At 34.6% G+C, this 19,575-nt stretch overlaps 1 protein-coding gene across 1 annotated transcript in view; it reads right to left on the bottom strand.

Moving 5' to 3' along the window:
• The window catches only part of SPOCK3 (SPARC (osteonectin), cwcv and kazal like domains proteoglycan 3), a 356,111-nt gene that overhangs the window by 77,369 nt on the left and 259,167 nt on the right, over positions 1-19,575 (bottom strand). The window contains exon 6 of the mRNA XM_008144652.3: positions 14,678-14,792. Within this exon, the coding sequence (XP_008142874.1) occupies positions 14,678-14,792 (115 nt within the window). The remainder of the gene's footprint in view (positions 1-14,677; positions 14,793-19,575) is intronic.

Here is a 19,575-nt window from a genome sequence, read left to right as displayed (position 1 = left end):
ACTTCCTGTAGTTTTATTCCTTAAAGCCCACAAAGTAAAGCAAAAACAATGACACGAGTCTAAGTGTAAAGTCCCTATTCTGTTTGGAATCAGGACCTATCTAAACCAAATAAAATGGTCTCTGGACAAAATCATACAAAATGTCCCCAATTTTATCTTTAATGTGCTATAATGCCCTGACATTGATTTTATGTTTACTCTGGTGACTTTAGTGAAATTTTTAGTTTTGATAATTAAAGCTAATTTTTTAAATAAAGTTTTTAAAACAATTGTTTGCTAAGAAAATGAATTAGAAAAAATTTGCAGTGAGAGGGAAGAATTGTGAGTTTCTGTCTTCAATAATTATTCAGAAAATTACCAAGCTGCTCCCACGCTGATGGAGCAGAGCTCACAATTTAACTCAAACTGAGCAACTACTGAGAAGTGCCTGGGAGGCCTCTCTGGTACTCCATCTTGCAAGATCAGCAAAAATAGTTAAAAGAACAGTGCTGTTCATTTTACTTTTTGTAAAATGGTGATACTTAGGTCTTTTGAGTTCAAGCAATCAGAGTTAAACACATGCTAAATTACACAGTCAGAAAATCTTATAGTATTATGTGTCAGGCCATCTAATAAACCAGCAAAATGAAGATCTTTGAGTCTCCCTCCTCTTTTTCAGAGCTCCATACTAAACCCTCAAGTGCAATTGCTCTTCTGCACATGTGCGCTATTAGTTTCTAGAATATATGGGTCAGAAGACAATAATTTCAAACACCTACATTATTTATAGGAAGAAAATCTCACCTCATCCCTTTTTACTATTAAGTTATAGTGTTATCCTTTATTCAAAAGACAGCTGATGAGCTTTATATTCCAATAAATTATATGGTAATAACTAATGATGCATTAATAACTGTGTGATTTATATTTTAAAAGTATTTTTAGACTTCAAGTGTCAGATCCAAAATGTAAAGAACTTAAAAGGCATTATTCCTGTTTTTATACCAAGAAAAATGCAAGAAACTAAAAATCACTTTTCAGGGACCCTTCAAAGAACTGAGATTACAGGGCAAACCACCAGACTAAAAATCTTAAGAGTCTGACATATCTAGAGATATAGCACCTGAGATTTCTTTACTTCACAGGTAAGCTGATGGGCGACATAAGCAGGTTGAAACACTGCAATAGTAATTTTGATTTATTGCTGGAGGCTGAGTAGGGACTAGCTTGAGAGCAAGAAGCCCCTGGAGGCTGAAGTCAGAGGGGAGGGGCTTACACTTGTGAAGGCTGTTCTTCCAAGACCCCAGGGGGTTCTCATGGAGAGTGTTTAAGACAACTCCCCACAAGGCCCTGGCAGCAGGAATGGAAGAGTGGCCATCATGACGTCCGCTCAGCTCCTTCTCCCTAACAAACTCCTGGTCACTGGGGATGAGGGATAAGGACTTCATCAGAGGGCAAGGTGGATACTCTGTGCCAGCACAGGGAAGGAACTGTGCTCCACTGCAGCTGGAGTCAAGCTGGGATGTACTGGCTCGAAGAGACCACTGGAGGCATGAACTGATAGGGACACGTAAATTGTGATTGTGACCAAATGCTGAAGGCTGAGTGTGGACTAGCATGATGACGAGGAACCTCTGGATGCTTCCATCCTATGGAGTCTCCAGACGCCTTGGGCTTGCCTTCTAGAAGCCCAAAGAAATATCAAATTGTGGCTCTGGTAGGAAAGGAAAAGAGTAACCATTTTGAAATAAGTCCAGAGTTTTCTCTATAATAGAGACCTACTTTATGGGGGGAGGGGGGGAGGTGAAAAGAAATCCCCCAACTGTAGCCCCTCCAACCTTCCTGTTTTACCAAAGGAAACAAACCAACAAACCCATAAATAAATAAATGCCATAGCTGACAGGGGATAAAGCTCTGGAGACCTAGACTGGGAACTCTGTAGTTGGAGGATGAAGTAGGGCTCAGGAAGGGAGAAGCCTCTGTGCCCGGAGGAGGGAGAGAACCACTTCCCTAAGACACAGATCCAATAAAGACTAAGACAACCAGAAAATTAGAAAACTCCCTCCTCCTCCCACACCTGACCAGCACTCTAACAGGCCTCCAATATTAGTAACACTAAATAGCAACTGAAAGAGCTACCAGATGCTAACTCACTCTGAGGCGTAGTATACAAACGGAAGCTCCTGAGAGAGGAGAGGACAAACAACGACACAAGAGGAAGCTGAAACCTCTGATGCCTATAGCTACCACAAACGTGGGGCACCGCTCAAATCCTAGCCATAGTATCATAATCCTCACACTAAATGCTTACTTACCTCAGTGCTTACTACCCTATATATTCTCTCCAACTTTTAACAACAACAAAATTCAAAAGATTTAAAAAAAAATGTAAAAGTCTCAAGAGACAAAATAACCCATCATGAGACCCAAAATCAACTGATTGAATATTAAAAGAATCAGAAGGGGAATTTACAATGATTAATATATTAAAGACTGTAATACAGAAGATGAAACATGGAAAACCAGATTAACATAAACATAGAGATAAAAAATAGAAGAATCTAAAGAAAGTAGTAGAAATAAAAATCAGTGAGTTTGAAAATAGGTAAACAGAAACTTCCTAGAGTACAATGCAAAGAGACCCCCCCCAAAAAAAGAAGAAAAAAAAAGAAAGACAAAAAAGAAAAACAAAGCACTCAGAATACCCAAGAAACATCAGACAATATCAAAAGCTGTAACATTTCCTCAGTCGGAATAGCAGAAGAAGGAGAAGAGAATAGCAAAATATTTAAAGAAATAATAGTCAAGATCTTTTCAAATTTAATATCAGACACTAAGCCCTGACTGGTGTTGCTCAGTGGTTGGAGCATCATCCCATACACCTAGAGGTCTCAGGTTCCATTCCTGGTCATGACACATCCCTAGGTTGCCAGTTTGGTATACTAGAGGCAAGCAATCCATGTTTATCACTCACATTGATTTTTTTTTTTTTTATCTCTCTCCCTTCCTTCTCTCTAGTCAATAAACATATCCTCAGGTGAGGATAAAAAAAATATATATATATGTCAGACACCAAACCATGGATTCAAGAAGTTCAGAAAATGCCTAGCAAAAGAATCAGACAATGCAAAACAAAAGCAGATAAACCACACATACCACATTCAAATTGTAAAAAGTCAAAGAATGTTAAAGAAAGCTGAGTTGGTGAGTGCTCACCTATAGAGAAACAAAGAAAAGAATTATAGCCAACTTTTATCAGCAACAGTAAGAGAAAACTGAAGTAAAATATTCATAAACACAAATTCATTTTAACTTCAACAATTATTTCCTAACTACCATTTATAACCAAGGCACTGGAGAAACTGTAAGGAGCAGGGTTCATGGTTGGGGGAGGATGTACACCTCAGTAGAGGTAACAGGGACAGATTCAAAAGGAGAGGAGATCAAGGCAGAGTAGAATCAAAGAGCTCAACAGGAAGTGTTAACTCGGAAGCAGGGACGGATTTCTTAATACTGTAGAGAGATAAAATCTCCATGTGTCTCTTTTGTGTCAACACATTTCAGCTTTTTCTTTGCAGTATCTTTTTAAAGATATTTATGGAGCAAATGGACTTTGGAAATTGGGCTAGTATCTACCTACTGAGATGAGGGCAGATGTGATGCTCTCCAGGAATGTCAAGATGAAGTCTTCCTCTGGGGCAAAGGTTGGGCATGTTTGCTACCAGCCTCCTTATCACGCAGGATTTCCTAAACTTGGGTTTTTTTTTCAGCTGGGGCTGAAACCCACTGTGTTCACAGTACCCACTCCACATCTCTCCTGTGGGACTAGAGGTCAAGGGGAACAAATGTGAGCTCGAACCTTGTGCTGTGAGCAATCAAGTTCTTTGTCTATGATCTAGGTGTTGCCTCTTTGCTGTCAGCATATGAGAAACTATGTAGGTTAACTTATTGGCTTCCAAGTAGGGAAAAATCCCACAACCTCGAAAAATAGAGATCCTTGAGGAATAGAAGTAATAATTTAGGAACTGTGCTAAGGACATTTTATCTACTTCAATTTAGTCTTCAAACCCAGTGGATTTATTTTAATGATATGAGAAAATAGGAGACTAAAAATTAGAGTGTTTCACTATTTTTTTCAAGGTCAAACTTCAACTCAGTGGCAGGATCACTAATGTAAGCATATGGATGTCTAACCACAATACCTGTGAGGTTAAGCACTAGGATCCACTGACTCCCTGGATAGTTAGGTTTTAAATAGACTTTATAATGATCACAATTTTTAGAAATGTAAATTGTAGAACTTGATCTAGTACATGAGATATATGCAGAACAACAGACAGAAAATCAGGCCAAATGCAAATTTAATACCTTATTGCAAGAAGTAATGCCTAAAGTTATAGAATTTTAATAAAAATTATTTTGCCTGACCTAGTTAAGTAATTGTACCAATATGTTATATTTAATGTGTGTACAGACTAGAACATCAAAAGGTTTTGCTGATATGTCTAAATGTAAAGTATTTTTTCATAAACAGATAATTGTATACTTTAACTTTGCTATATTTATTTGAGGTTAAAATCTATAAGAAAATTATCTGATAGAAGAGTAACTGATATACCAAGTTTTTATATCCGTCATACTTACAGTATGTGAATCAGTAATAACACATAGGGATTAATTGAGAATATAACAGTCATTGTTTTTTATAATAATGCCACTTTTCTGTACTATCATTGCATCTTTAAGAGAATAAGAAGTAAAAATTATATATTATTACAGCATTTACATTTGCAAGAACTTCAATCCATCTTTAATTTAATATAGCTTTGGATTTTCTGTTAGATATACTTTTATAGTCTGTATGTATACTGTTAGTACTATTGGTGTAATGCTTTAATTATATTCTTTTCAGTTATTATAACATTTGACATAATATAAAGGATATTATTCTTAACAATAGCAGTTAGAAGGCAAAAGATCAATTCCTTTAATTTCTGAGGAAGTATGATATTTTATTTGAGAATTTTTTTCAGCTATACTATTTACTATTCCTAAAAACAAATACTTTTCTGATATTGAAGTTCACAAAAAGCCCACCATTAATGCATCCTTTAAAAAATATTAAAGGATATATTCAAGAAAACTAAAGGAGACAACATGAGAAAATGAATGCAAAAAATTGTGGATACAGAGTAGTATTAAAAGTTATAATTCAAAAGAATATATGCATGCCTATGTTCATAGCAGTGTTATTCATAATAACCAAGATCTGGAAACAGCCCAACTGCCATCAGTAGATGAGTGGATAAAAACACTGTGGCACATTTACCCAATGGAATACTATGTAGCTGTAATAAAGAAGTATCTCTTACCCTTTGAGACAGCATGGGTGGGCCTGGAGATTATTATGCTAAGCAAAATAAGCCAGTCAGAAAAAGACAAGTATCACATGATCTCACTTATACTAGTATGTGTAATCTAACTGAAAGAAGTGTTTAGGGGTGAAATAGGCAGTTTTAGAAATTAAGGGGTCCAAAGAAAAAGCACAGGGCTGCAGAGCTACAAAGGATATATTTCCATAAAACAAGGGACCTAGGAGCAACAGAAGTTACATTTCCATAAGATAGGGGAGCATTTCCATAAGATAAGGGAAGTTGGGAGTGGCAAAAGGTACACATTTACAAAACAGAGGGAGGAAGAAAGCCCAGAGGGAATTGGAGAACAATAAGGGAGAAGAAGGAGGGAACCTCAGGTACTTCATGTGAGGCTTAAGCTCAGGTGTTGCTATACTGACCAAATCTAAGGGGAAAAGTAACCAATCAGAGGAGATATCGAGGCACAAAAAACTGCAGCCTTTATAAACCATGGAAAAGGGGACTTGATGGGATTCTCTCTCTCCTCACGTGGGAGTCTGTGCTTGTTTCTCAATAAATTTCCAACTTTGCTATATCACCTTTCGTTCATGGTTTCATTCTTGATATTCCATGGGATAAGAGCCCAGGAACCATTCTGCCCAGGGGAACATCTCGCGTTCCAGTCCAAATTTCCCATTTCATAACGAAAAAAATAAACTGACAAACAAAATAGAAACAGAGGCATCAATACATGGAACAGACTCATAGCTGTCAGAGGGAAGGGAAGAGGAGGAAACTGGTTGGAAGAAGGTGAAGAGATTAGCCAAAGAACATATATGCATAACTCATAGACACAGAGGAATGGAGGGAGGGAGGAAGTGGAAAAGGGAGGGAGTGAGAAAGGGTGAGAATGAGAGAGGGAGGAGAAGACTTAGGGCTAATGCCAGTTTCCTCTACAGCTGAATTCTATAGCTTTATTGGATCATTTTAATTGCTACTATTTTATTTTATTATTTATGCATACACTCTGGCTCCAAACTTTATTTTAAAATTGGTTAGTTTTGTACTATTAATTGGACATTTACAACACTATGTTTAATTCATACATTCATAAATATTCATTGAGTGCCTACTACTATACGCTGTGCATTGTGATATAAGAAGTCTTAGGAATCTTTTTTTTTTTGAAATGTTGTAACCTCATATGAACCTTTTCCTGAATAAGACTTATTTATTTATTTATTTATTTATTTATTTATTTATTTTATGTTTACTTATTTTTTAAATTTAAATTATTATTGTTTAAAGTATTACATAAGTCTCCTTTTCCCCCCAGTGACCTCTCTCCAGCCACCCCTATCCCCCAGCACATGCCCTCCACCCCCTGCTGGAGTCTGTGTCCATTAGTTATGCTCATATGCATGCATAAAGGCCTTTGCTTTATCTCTTACCCCCCTCACTCCCTGCCTTCCCTCATAGGTTGGATGGTCTGTTTGATGCTTCTATGACTCTGGTTCCATTTTTGTTCATCAGTTTATGTTGTTCATTCTATTCCACAAATGAGTGAGATCATGTGATATTTATCTTTCTCTGGCATATTTAATTGAGCATAATGCTCTTCAGTTCCATCCATGCTGTTGCAAATGGCAAGAATTCCTTCTATTTTACAGCAGCGTAGTATTCCATCCTATAGATGTAGTGTTTTCTAATCCACTCATCTGCTGATGGGCATTTAGGCTGTTTCCAAATCTTAGCTATGGTGAATTGTGCTGCTATGAACATAGGGGTGCATATATCCTTTCTGATTGGTGTTTCTGGTTTCTTAGGATATATTCCTAGAAGTGGGATTACTGAGTCAAAAGGAAATTCAATTTTTTTGAGGAAACGCCATACTGTTTTCCAGAGTGGCTGTACCAGTCTGCATTCCCACCAGCAGTGCACGAGGGTTCCTTTTTCTCCACATCCTCGCCAGCACTTGTCATTTGTTGATTTGTTGATGTTAGCCATTCTGACAGGTGTGAGATGGTATCTCATTGTTGTTTTGATTTGCATTTCTCAGACGATTGGTGACTTTGAGCATGTTTTCATATGTCTCTTGGCCTTCTGTATGTCATCTTTTGAAAAGTGTCTATTTAGGTCTGTTGCCCATTTTTTGATTGGATTGTTTATCTTCCTTTTGTTAAGTTGTATGAGTTCCCTATAAATTTTTGAGAGTAAACCCTTATCAGAGAAAACATTGGCAAATATGTTTCTTGTTGTTTTGTTAGTTTCTTCTGCTGTGCAAAAGCTTTTTATTTTGATGTAGTCCCATTTGTTTATTTTCTCCTTAGTTTCCATTGTCCTAGGATCTGTATTGATAAAGATATCGCTACAATAAATGTCTGCTACTTTGCTGCCTATGGCTTCTTCTAAGATTTATTGTTTTCTGTCTTACATTTAAGTCCTTTATCCATTTTCAGTTTAATTTTGTGTATGGTAAATGGATTGGCAGAGTCAACATCATTAAAATGTCTATACTACCCAAAGCAATCTATAGATTCAATGCAATCCCCATTAAAATACCAATGGTATACTTCAAAGACCTAGAACAAACTCTCCAAAAATTCATCTGGAAGACCCCGAAAAGCTGCAGCAATCTGGAGACAGAAGAACAAAGTTGGAGGGATTACAATACCAGATATCAAGATATATTACAAAGCCACTGTCCTCAAAACTGTCTGGTACTGGCACAAGAACAGATATAGAGACCAATGGAACAGAACAGAGAACCCAGAAATAGACCCACGCCATTATGCTCAATCAATATTTGACAAAGGAGGCATGAGCATACAATGGAGTCAAGACAGTCTCTTCAATAAATGGTGTTGGGAAAATTTGACAGATACATGCAAAAAAATGAAGCTAATCACTATTATTTGAAGAAAACTCAAGGGGATTTTTTTTCTAAAAAATAAAAAAAATATTTTTGTAATACAAAAAATAAAAGTAAAGTTTACCATGGTGACAAAACTGGGTTAAAATCAGTCTCTTTATTCTTAGAAAGAAAGAGAATGTGGGCTTAAAAGACAGAAAGTCTACCTGGTAACTCTCTTAACTCTAGGATCTTTAGTTTCCTCAAGTGTCTAACTGGTATACCAATATTTACAAGTTTTGAAGAGTAAAGAAAATAACTTGCAAATAATAGATGTAGATATGTTTTATTTCCACTGTTTTCTCTCATATTCCAAATAGGGATTATATTCTTTCCTAAATTCAATAGTCAAGTCCTGGCTGTTTACCTTCCAAAAATTTTATTGAATCAATTACTTGCTTTCTACCCCTACTGCCTTAATCACTATCATCTCAACCCCACAATTTTGCCTGAAATAAATTACATGTTGGGAATGAGAGATGAGCAGAGGTAGAAGAAGGAACAAACTTTTATTGAATTCCTATTATATATGTTAAGTAATTTGTCTGTATTATTTCCATTAACTCCCATTAGGCTCAAGTTGCTCTTTTTACCATTACTACTGATATTCTAATTGCCAAAGTCTGAGGTCATTTCTCGGGTTCATATTACAGAACATTCCTCCTGAATACAAGAGTCAAATTCACCATCTTTCTCAAGCTGGAATTTATTCCTCAGCAGCTGAGACACTGTTCTTTCCTGTTTCTCATTTAACATCATCAAGATGCTTCTTCCTGTAATGAGTCTGTGGTTAATAGTCTTTTGCAAACCTCTTACCCTACTTTTCTCACTTTTTGCACCTCAGTGTATCTCCAGTATTTACTCCAACCCAGACCTTTTTTCTCAGATGTGAAAGCACAAATATTTCTACAGTTGGGCCACAAATACCTTAATTACACTGTGTTCATTGCTGAATTTAAAAATTTTACCACCTAAACTATATCTTTTAACAATGTTTCCATCTTGGTTTTATCATCATAATTTTCTCAGGAGTTGTCAATGACTCCTGGAGACTTATCCTTTCCTAAATCCCATCAGTCAAGTCCTGATAAGCTTATTTTCTCTGAAAACATTATTATTATTATTATTATTATTATTATTATTATTATTTTGTGGTGCTATTGGATTGATTTCAAATTTTACACAAGTATTTTATTTTCTACATGAATTTGTTGTGGTATTTTTTTCTATCTTTCCTATAAAAGATAGGAATTCTAGTTAGAATTTTAGTTAAAATTCTAGTTAGAATTTTATATTTTGATTTTGTGCAGTTGCATGTTATCAGGTATAAAAGTGGAGATAGCATTGTTTTAATTCTTGCCACATCCAATAACTATTTGTACACAGTCCTTGTTTAACTCCTTTCAACATATAATCTGATGTGTTCTCAGAAAACAAACTTCTGAATCTAGTCATTCAAATGAATAGCTTAATGGAGCATTTAAGATATACCATAGGTCAAAGTTTACTGTGATCATCAACCACTGCTATGTAGACCACTTAAGATATATCTAGGGTAGTCTCCTTTGAGTTTAGATATATTAAGTGCAAAATAAATATTGTCTAAGGTCCTTTCCAATGCTCTTCTTCATCTTTGGCCCTGAAAGTCCTGAAAGTCCTTTCTAGATTTAGGATTGCAATACACACACACACACACACACACACACTAGAGCCTAATTGCACAAAGGGACCCAGGCCTTCCCTCTGGCCGCCTTCAGTCTTTGCTCCAGGTGGAGCACCACTCCTGGCTCCTGTGGCTCCCTCCACCCCCTGCCCTCTGCTCCTGGCCCTCCCCCTCATAGCAGGCTTCAAGGTCTTCCGGGCCACTCCATGCCCGCATGCGTGCTGCCTGAGCGGCTGGGGGGCAGGGCCGCTGCCATCTTTATTGGGTTAATTTGCATACTCACTCCTGATTGGCTGGTGGGCGTAGTGAAGTGATGGTCAATTTGCATGTTTCTCTTTTATTAGTGTGTATATATATATATATATATATATATATGTATGTATATATATATATATAATATATATAATATTGTTTATGACTTAAGTGAAGCTGTTTTTTTTTATTTGCTTTTTTTGTTTTGTTTTGTTATTAATCCTCACCCAAAGATATTTCCCATTGATTTTTTAGAGAGAGTGATAGGGAGGGGGAGAGACAGAGAGAGACAAAAATGTCATTGTGAGAGCTACACATCGATTGGTTGCCTCCTGCACATGTGACCAGGGCTGGGATCAAGCCTGCAAATGAGGTACATGCCCTGGACCAGAATCAACCCCAGACCCTTCAGTCTGCAGGCCGATGCTCTATCCACTAAGCCAAACTGGCTAGGGCTGTTTTTTCCTTTTTTAAAGCTACCTAAGGATAGGTATTTATTGGTTTTTAGAGAGAGAAAGGCGCGCGCGCGCGCGCGCACACACACACACACACACACACACATTGATGTGAGAGAGAAATATCAGTTGCTTCCTGTATGTGCCTTAACTGAGGTTCAAACCCACAACCTAGGTATGTGCCCTGATTGGGAATCAAACCTGCACCCTTTCGGTGTATGGGACAACCAACTAAACCTCCCAGCCAGGGCTCAAGGGAAGCAGTTTCAATCCACTTGTGTATGACAAGGACAAAAAAAAAGTTATTTTTGTTTTGTTTTTTATAAGTAAAGTTGTTTTGATGTGGGAATGAAGTAAGGTGAGTCAGGATGTTATTATCATCTCATCTGTTAATCTTTATAAGCACTCAGCAATGCTGAGGGGCCCCACTGGAGACTGATAAGAACTGTGAAGATAAAATGATAGTAAGGGGACATTTAGACAATAAATACTGAGAGTTTGTGAAGACTATTTGAGAGTTTCGGTCTGGGCAAGGCACACTTTGCTGACCTAAGTAGTTCTCTGAAGATCTTGAGATATTTGCTCCTGACTTGTCCAAGGTGACTGTTGGCAGGGGTGCTAAACCATGTCACGGTCTCTGGAGTCATAATCCTCACAGCAGCCCATCGTGTTCAGCAACACCATCATCTTCCTTTCCCCAGCAATGTGCTCCAGCAATGAGGGGCTTTCGTTTTTGCATTGACAGGAGGACGTCAACTCATGGTTGGTCAAGACTTCTCCCAAGAAACCAAACTTATATACTAGTAAAAGGTACACTTTTGTTAAATTTGGACTTTCTTTTATTAAAAAAAAATATATTTTTATGGATTTTTAGAGAGAGAGGAAGGAAGAGGGAGGGAAATAGAAACATTGATGTGAGTGAAACATCAATCGGCTGCCTCCTGCATGCCCCCTACAGGGGATGAAGCCCACAACCTGGGCATGTGTTAACCAGCAACCTTTTGGTGCATGGGAAGACACTCAACCAACTGAACCACACTGGACAGGGCTGGACTTTTATTTCTTTATCTCCTCTTGCCTGGAATGACTGTGCAATTAAATTTGTCATTTGCATGGAATATGTTTTTTTTTCCTTTCTTGGCTTATTAAGAGATATTATCCTGTATGATAGTGGCTTATGAATTATTATAATCCCCACTGTGAACCTGTGCTAAATAAATTGCTGGCAAAGACAACAGTCTCTGAGTATAACTTTGCCACCAAAAACAAAATGAAGCAAAACAATATACAAAATACATGGAAAGTGGTTTGTCCATAGTCCATGTTCACACCTATGAATCTCATATTAACCTAACTACATAAAATGTATATGGGGCTTTAGAAATCATCTAAAATGTCAATAATTCTTGGATAAAGTAGATTAATTTTTCAAATGATAATTCTGCATTTGTGATCAAACAACAATTCTTTGTAATGGAAAGAAATAATACACTAAAGGGACCTAGAAGTGCTGGCCTTTGTAATCTTGATTTTTATGAGTTCAAAAAGCAGAAAACTGTAGAGTTAATTTACTAATTTAAGAGGAGTATGCTTATCTACTTGTGTAAACTCAGAATCTAGAATTTAAAAAAATGTAAAGTCCCTATTATCTTTATTTGGGTTACTTGAACATATATATTTGGATCAATTTATGCACATCCATTACTGAATACATTAGGAGAACAAAGGAAAACATTGGTGTCTCCCAGTATATAAAGAAAATGTACTTTTATTAGTTGTAATATATTTCAAATCACTTTAAAGAATTCATTCAGCTGTTAACACAGTCAAAACTTACTATGGTGTCAATTTGACCTCAAATGTAGGAAGTCAGAAAGATTCAAGAAATATTTCATTTTTGTAGTTTGTCTCCCTTTTTCTAGAACAGAGGTGCCATTAAATTGAATTTCCTGTACTACACAGTCTACTGAAGGCAAGCTTCTAATGTAAATGACAATTGAAAGATTAGAAATGATATGGAAATAGGTTTTACATTTCCCTTTTCTCTTGGACTTTGGTACTGTGCAGAAATGACATTCACAGTTTTCTGTACTGTTTTTCCACAGTAGCTAGCATTATTCTGTACTTGTTTTGCCCTGACAATCCATCAGAGCAGGATTAGTTTAAATTCTTCTTGCCTTTCTTTCTACGCTCAATTGAACACAAATGATCCTTATCCCCTGATGATATGATTTTTAAGTGAAGTGTTCTTCTTGACATATTAAAATAAACATTGTACAGAGATTTTGAGCAACACAAAACATAATTATTGTTTATTCACAAGGGATCCTCTTTAATGGATACTGAGTTCATTTTGTAGTTTGTGTAAGCTTATGATAAATTAATACAACATATCAAACATATCTTCTTATTCAAAAATGAGTTTAAAAAAGCAAGAAGTCTTATTTAAGAGGAATTTTAGTGCAGGGTTGTGATGTATTATAAGTATACACTTATTATGACTACTACTCAAATGTTTTTATAGCTTCCAATGAAAACAATAAGCCATGGATATTGAACACCAAGGTAGGATTTACTTCAAAATTAAGAGTGATTTGCTGAGGAAAATGTATTCAATTATGTAAATAGGGAATGGAGATGAGGGATGCAAGAGATATTGAATACTTCAATTAAAATAAAATGATAATTACTTTTAATTATAAGGGGACTGATTAACATATTCAAGGTCATGCCTGAACATCCTCATTTGAGCTATGATAGAGCAAGTGGATTGGGAGATGGGGTAGGGAGTCCAGGAAGAATCACTCTGAAATTGACTCTAGGCTGGGATGAGGCAACAAGGGTGAGACTTCTGGAAGACAGCTTTCTTCCACCAGTTGGTGTCTTTCTGCATATTGCATAATATCTAAACACTAGCTTGAAATTAATTTGCAAATCAATCAATTTACTTTTAATAATACAATCAACCAGGCACTTTACTAAAAGCAATGCTGTAACAGTTTGTAAATTCTAAATTTTATCTAAAATATTACTTATTAAGTAAAGACAAATATAAGTGGCATAATTGAAGTTCATAGGTTGTATCTGTAATAAAATATTCATTGTGAGACATTATAATATAGAATATCAAGTATACCATGTTTAAGAAAATACATATTTTACAATAAATATTTTAATATGCATATCTGTTATTGATATTTTTTAAAAAGGAGAAAATGAATTATTTTCATTAAGGTCCAATGATAATAATTTTTATATTACATGATACAGATGGTTATAAAATATGTGACAAATGTAGATATTAATGTTCTCTAAAATAGTCTTTGACTCAAAAAATGCTTTAAATTGTCTTCTTTGTCTATAGATGCAAAGAACTAAAACTAGCAGCTATAGAGATATTTTCAAATGCATAAATAATATCTTAAATACAAAAACATTACCATTCCAACCACAATAAATAATCAATGAAAAGTTGAATTATATACTGTAACACATATTGGATTCATTATATTTCATTATTTTATTAGACATTGAACCAATAAAAATAAAGATTCAAAACATTAGATATAATCAAAAGAAAGTTTAATTTATGAAATTATTTAGTAGGCCATCTTATACACACATTCACACTCTATATGGGGTAGAAATTTTAATTAAAAATGTTAATACTAATTGTCTGACCAGTTCCACAGTGAACCAAACTATCACTTACTATGTTACCACTAATCAGTTGCTTGCTCCAAAATGGAAAAAAAAAAAGGATGTAAAACACTTTTCTGACACAACAATTCATAGAAGGAATTGCTTTAGATTTCTTATATATGGTAAACATGTAGGAAAGAAGCATATAACTATTACAATTAAGATAAATGTAGATCTATAGGAAAACATTACTTGCTATAATAATTGAGGCTAAAGGGAAAAAGTTCACTTACAATATAATTATTGCTCAATACATGTATAAAGTTAAGCTTCATTGTATACATAATGCATAATGACATTTACTACAAAACATTTTAGTAGAGAGAACAAGTAAAAATATAAAGAAGTTTTCATCACTTACCTCTCTTTACATTTCTGCTTGTACTTGTTGACTTATCTGAAGGACATGGACAATGGCCTTCACATCTGACCGAGATCTGTTTTCCTAAGACACAGGCCTGATATTCTAGTTTGCACTGTATAAGAAGAGAGAAAAAATTGTCATTCAAATATATTTAATTAAACAGTAAAACATTGAGAAAGTGACAACAGTATGCTTGTGATTCTATCATGTATGCTATGGGGAAAGATAAATGAATGGAATAGAACAAAGAGCATTACACCTGAGCTAAAATCTTAATAGTGTCTCTTCTTAAATGTGACATTTGGGGCTAGTATTTTAAATGTTTTCAGCCTCAATTTTCCCATATGAATAATTGGGATAACACCTAAACTACAGTGTTTCAAGAATCAAACAGCAGTAGCAACCATGAGCCATGCTCTCCTCAGTAAATGTTAACAAAGCTGAATAAAATTAAAGATAAATGATCAAAATTACTAAGGCACATAAAGATTTTTTTTTAGTTTAGTTTGGTTTGGTTTGATTTTCTTTGTAAACATTACTCTTTGTTAGTATTCTAAACCACAATATTCATAAATCATTCTTAAGATAATATTTTATAAATGCACATTTGATATGATTTTAAAAATTATAAAACTACTCCATATTTTAAAGAGGCAATAACTATCTTCCTCCCCTAAAAGAAATTGATCTTGCTAATTCTAAAGTAATGTGATTTCTTTAGTGGCTACCCCCATAATTTACTCAGTACAAATTATTTTAAGAAGAAATACTGCAGACTTTCTGGCTCCCATCGACAAATGCACCAGTGACTAATTTAATTCAGCTTCAGCTGATACCAAGAGCACTGAATCCACCCAATGACTAATCAGATTACTCACATCTGTGCAGAATGTGTTTTTTTTCTTTGTAAAATAACTCTCCCTGGCAAAATTCTTAATTAGCCCTACAACAAATGATTAAAAATTCTTGCACTTGAAATATATTTGCAATGGCTTAGTGGGCCTTTTTGGAGGAATAAGTTATTTCAAAGGTATCATTTTTTATTATTTAATATTTCAATAATTAAAAAATGATCTTGTCATGTAAAGTCACAATAAATTTTAAATGTAATTAATAATCCCCTATAGCTAATCAAAAGTAAACATAGTTAAGAAATTGTGAGGGCTTTAGTGAAAGCCAAATAAGTTACATAAAACTTTGAGACTTCAAATTTAATATTCTTTCCTGTAAATTCTTTTAACTTCATATTTCAGAAGCCTGTATTTGGTCATAATAAAATTCTGACTCATGAAATAATTTAAGAGAAGTTCAGCAGCAATTATAAGTGGCATATGAGCAGATAAAGTCAAAAGTCAATATTAATTGTAGCTAATATTAAATTTGAAAATGTTAATTCCCTTCAAAGCTGTTATTCTATACTCATTCACATTTTAAATGTGGTTAATTTTTAGCAGTGATATTTTTATTCCAAGAAAATGAAAGTTCAAGAAATACTTGAACAGCAAAAATACATGATCTATTAATTTATTAAATAGAGGAATAATTTTTTGCTCAAAAGTTGATCATTGATTGTTTATAATGTTATTAAACAAATAATTAACAAGAAAAAAAGCACAATCTTTATAAAAATTTTATTTCATTATCATCAACTTTTACCCTTTGGCTAATTTTCTTTGACATAATTATAAATTCAAAATGTCAAAGCTGTCTTTAAGATTTGCATACAATGAAGTTATAGCTCTGCAAAAATATTACTTCATAAGTGAAACAACTTTTCTTCAGAATGATTCTACTGAACACTTTTGTTATGTGTTTCTGTAGAGAGCAACAAAATCAGATGTATAGCAAATACACACCATGTGTATAGTTGTATGAGTTTAACTTTCTGTAGTCAGAAAACTAGTTTTATTTACTCATGGACTGATTTTGAAAAAAAGTATTTTTGAAGAATATTATTCAAAGAATAATAGGATATCAAATGTAGTATTTTAGAAATTTTAGCTATATCCACTGATTGCATTTCCAATTAATAATGTTCAATTTACTTAATTATCACAAAACTGAAATATTTATAAAGGTATAAGTGAAGCAAAATATCACATAAAGGGCATACTCATTAGTCTATAATTACCCCAAAATGCAAATACAGTAGAGAAAGACATGATTAATGCATTCCTGATTAAGAACCTGGGTACTTAAGTTATGAGTTATTGTGAAAAGCAAGCCTGCAGAATGATTTTTCAATAGTACAAGTTGACACTTATCAGCAAAAGTAAGTTAAAGTAATTTGCTTTAATAACAATGAAGAAAATATGACCTAAATAGGAGAGATTTGGGCTGTCCACAGAAAAGACCCCAACAATCAATGTCAACAAACACTGGAAAGTCTACTGTTACAGGTTTTCATGGCCAGGGACTCACCATGGCCATGATAGATGGCTTAAATCAGAGGTTCTCAGCCAGGGGACATCTGGAGACATTTTTGGTTATTACAACTAGAGTATGGAGGGAGATCTGCTGGTGTCTACTAGATAAAGGTAAAAAGTGCTGCTATAGATCTTACAATGTGCAGATGAGCTCCCCAAAATAAAGCGTTATCTGACCTCAGATGTCACTCATTTCTAGGTTGAGCAGCTCATATTTAGGCACTGGTCCACTGAAATATAATGAATAGATTAACTCAACTCTCAAGATCTCTTTCCTATTTCTTTAGGAATGTTTACTTGGGCATTCACTAAAGTAGTACATATAAAATAAACCCAATGGTACAAATAAATTATCAGCTATAAGTTCATTATGCAGAACAACCAAAAATACAAATCAGCTATAACTACAAAATACACAATTTATAAACAATTACTTTCTTTGGGTCACCACTATGTGTCAATCACTGTATTAAGCAGTTTTATCCATTACTCTGCTGATCATCAAAAGATTAGTCCTAGCTCCTACATAGATTCTTTGGGTATTGGAAAGAGTATGTTCTTCCCTTGGACATTCTACTTGGTCCTTTATATCAGTTAAACCAATGGACTGATTTATAAGCCACCCAGCAAACTGCATCACACTCCCTACTTTGGGGCTCCACAAACCCAAAGAATCAATTTAAGCTTTAAGTCTCTCTTGACACTTTTCAGATTCTGCTGCTGCTATTCCAGTTCCATCTGGCCACATCCTTGTGTTCTTTGTCACTAATCAGTGTCATATGTTTCACTTTTGGGACTATCTGTGGTTGGACAACTGTGAAAACTTTTATCAAAAAACTATTCAATAGTGGGCTGACAGGCAAGATATATAATGACCCTCCCATGTTCCTTATTGTCCACAAGCATCTGATATTTGAAAGCATTGGGATGGTCTCTGCAAAAACTCTACTGAAAACTATTTCAGAGTCTACCTCCCTCACCTTAGTACAGCAGCTTAGTCAATGAATATCTCTGTATCCACAAAGGGAACATACTCTCTCAGCTGGTTCCTGGGGAATTAACAGGATGGAAAGAGGTTATGGGTACCTATTTGAAACATTCAGGGTTTTTCTTTCATTCCCTTAACAGTAATTGCAGGCTGGTCTGTTTGCTGTACTCTCTGAGTGGCAGCCTATGCAAAGGGGGTTTGGGAGATAAAACTCAATTCTGGTTCAGCCACCTGGCTTCTCTAGTTGAATTAACATGAAATCTGATCACCCTGCTCAGAGCTTCTTGACAGTAGTCCACATAGGCCAAAGCTGAGAACATAATAAATCTCTGCAAGGTTTATAGTTAGTTTGTTATAAGAATACTTTTGTAGAAATGGCACATAGTTTTCATGTTTAAATATAATTTTCTTCTTCCTTTTTGAAAATAAATGATGAATCACTATACAAGATTATTTTCTTACCTATATGTATGCATTTAAATACATTAATAATGAATTAATAAATTAAAAAAACACTAAATTATTCAACATATTATATTTCATGCACATCCAATATTCAGAGGATAAAGTAAATCCAGGATTAAATAACAAAATAATTATAATTTATTTTTACTCAATATTTTCTAAGAAATATTTAAACATTATGATAATTCAGTGATTATTTCTAATTTTTCAAATTCAACTGAAAGAATATCATATTTCACATTTACTTGGTAATAATATTTAACCCAAACATGTAATATTTACAGTAGAGGAGCATATTAATTAATTTCTCCTGAATTAGTTTGTTGTTTTTTATTGATCTTAGAGAGAGAGGAAGGGAGAGAGAGAAAAAAAAACATTGCTCTGCTGCCTCCTGTAGGATGAATTGAATCGGCAATGTGCCCTGACCTGGAATTGAACCGGGACCTTTTGGTGCACAGGACGAAGCTCCAACCAATTGAGCCACACTGGCCAGGGACTGAATTAATATTTTCTGATTGAGAACGAAGTTCTCTCTCAGTCAACTTGTAAGGAAATAACTGATGCCCATGGCATCTGGAGCACTTTAAGTCCAAACTTTCTCATTTTTGTCAGATGAGTTTTATGTTTACCACTTTTTGGACCCTAAAATCAGTTCAAATATATTAATATTGTAACTATATAATTTTATTAAATATGACTTAATATGATCAAATATTAAGACAAATTAAAAGGCTGGGTTTCCATGACACATTGCATGGTCTACTAGTATACTCAATGAAGGTGTGCTATACAAAAAAAGTTTGTATCTAAATGAATGTGTAAAATGCATCTGAAAGACCAGGAATACAGTTTTATAAAAGTTATAAAATATTATGCCCTTAGTCTGCTTTGAAAAATGTCTTTTAGCTTCTTGTTACATTTTAAATGAAAAATTTAGAAATTCATATTTTTCCAATAACTAAAGAAAATAGAGTATCTAGTTTGCGCATTGATATGTCCCTGAGGGGGTAAATTAG

Source organism: Eptesicus fuscus, chromosome 6 (genome assembly GCF_027574615.1).
Source record: "Eptesicus fuscus isolate TK198812 chromosome 6, DD_ASM_mEF_20220401, whole genome shotgun sequence".
In the NCBI taxonomy this organism is placed as follows: domain Eukaryota; kingdom Metazoa; phylum Chordata; class Mammalia; order Chiroptera; family Vespertilionidae; genus Eptesicus; species Eptesicus fuscus.
Note: the sequence above shows the minus strand (reverse complement) of the source record. Positions and strands in the feature narration are given on the sequence as shown.